The sequence below is a fragment of the Vigna radiata genome, unplaced genomic scaffold (assembly GCF_000741045.1).
Source record: "Vigna radiata var. radiata cultivar VC1973A unplaced genomic scaffold, Vradiata_ver6 scaffold_1722, whole genome shotgun sequence".
NCBI classification, from domain to species: domain Eukaryota; kingdom Viridiplantae; phylum Streptophyta; class Magnoliopsida; order Fabales; family Fabaceae; genus Vigna; species Vigna radiata.
In genome coordinates, this window is record NW_014542509.1 from 1 (window position 1) to 1,638 (window position 1,638).

Genomic DNA, 1,638 nt, shown 5'->3' on the forward strand with positions numbered 1-1,638 from the left:
TTATTCCAGCACTCAGAATAAGTTATAATCATCTCCCTCCACATTTAAAACGGTGTTTTGTATATTGCTCACTGTACCCCAAGGATTACGAATTTGAAAAGGATGAACTGATCCTGCTGTGGATGGCCGAAGATCTTTTAAAAGCACCAAGAAAAGAAAAGACTTTAGAAGAAGTTGGTGAGGAGTATTTTGATGATTTGGTTTCAAGATCGTTTTTTCAACGTTCGAATGATTGTTTTATAATGCATGACCTCATGCATGATCTAGCAACATTCCTTGGTGGGCAATTCTATTTCAGAGCAAATGAACTTGGAAAAAAAACCAAAATTGATAGAAAAACTCGTCATTTGTCTTTTGCAAGATTCAGTGATCTATGCTCCGATATTGATGTTTTTGAGACAGTCAAGTTTTCAAGAACTTTCTTGATGATCAATTATAGAGATTATCCATTCAACAAGGAAAAGGCACCACGTATTATAGTGTCTATGCTTAAGTACTTGAGAGTTTTAAAATTTAGTGACTACAAAGGTGAGCTTGTTCTGCCTGATTCAATCGGTGAATTGATTCATTTGCGTTACTTAAATCTCAATGGTACATCTATAGCAATGCTGCCAGAGTCATTGTGTAATCTGTACAATTTACAAACTTTGAAGTTGGGGTCGTGTTTTAATATGACTAAGTTACCTAGAAATATTCAAAATCTTGTAAACTTGCGTCATCTTCAAATTCTTAATACTCCCATTGAAGAAATGCCTAAAAGAATGGGGAAACTAAATCAATTACAAGACTTGGATTATTATGTTGTGGGCAAGCATAAAGAGAATAGCATCAAAGAACTGGGAGGACTTCCAAATCTCCATGGTTGGTTTTTTATTCAGAAATTAGAGAATGTTACCAAAGGTGAAGAAGCACTAGAGGCCAGGATAATGGATAAGAAGCACATTGCACATTTATATTTGATATGGTCTGAAGGTAACTATGATATCATCGACTTCCAAATTGAATTAGATGTACTCGCCAAGTTACAACCACACCAAGACCTGAAATCGCTTGAAATAAGGGGTTATAGAGGAAAAAGATTTCCAGAATGGGTGGGAAATTTTTCTTATCAAAATATAACTGTTCTGCATTTAAAACATTGTAACAACTGTTGCATGCTTCCTTCACTTGGGCAATTACCGTCTCTCAGTAACCTTGTTATTTCAAACATGAATTCGGTAAAGACTATTGATGCAGGCTTTTATAACAAGGATGATTGTTCATATGTGACGCCCTTTCCATTCCTTAAATATCTATCCTTTTATGATATGCCTTGTTGGGAGGTGTGGAATGCTTTTGATTCAGAAGCTTTTCCTGTGCTCGAAAATCTGTATATAGAAAAGTGCCCCAAACTAAGGGGAGGTTTGCCAGATCACCTTCCTGCTTTGAAAACACTCAGCATTGACAATTGTGAGCTTCTTGTCTCTTCTGTCCCAATGGCTCCCACCCTTCGAACGTTAAACATAGCTAACATTAACAAAGTAGCGTTTCATGAGTTTCCTCTTTTGGTAAAAGATTTAAGGATAGAAGGAAGGCCAGTGGTAGAGTTCATGATGGAGGCCATCACTAACATCCAACCTACCTCCCTGCAATCATTAA

At 36.6% G+C, this 1,638-nt stretch overlaps 1 protein-coding gene across 1 annotated transcript; it reads left to right on the forward strand.

Moving 5' to 3' along the window:
* Positions 1–5: 5 nt before the first annotated feature.
* On the forward strand, positions 6–1,631 carry LOC106780135 (putative disease resistance RPP13-like protein 1; the record flags this gene model as incomplete). The annotated part of the gene is made up of 1 exon (XM_014668388.1): positions 6–1,631. A coding segment is annotated over one exon (1,626 nt), but the record flags the coding sequence as incomplete, so codon positions are not given.
* Between the last annotated feature and the right edge of the window lie 7 nt (positions 1,632–1,638).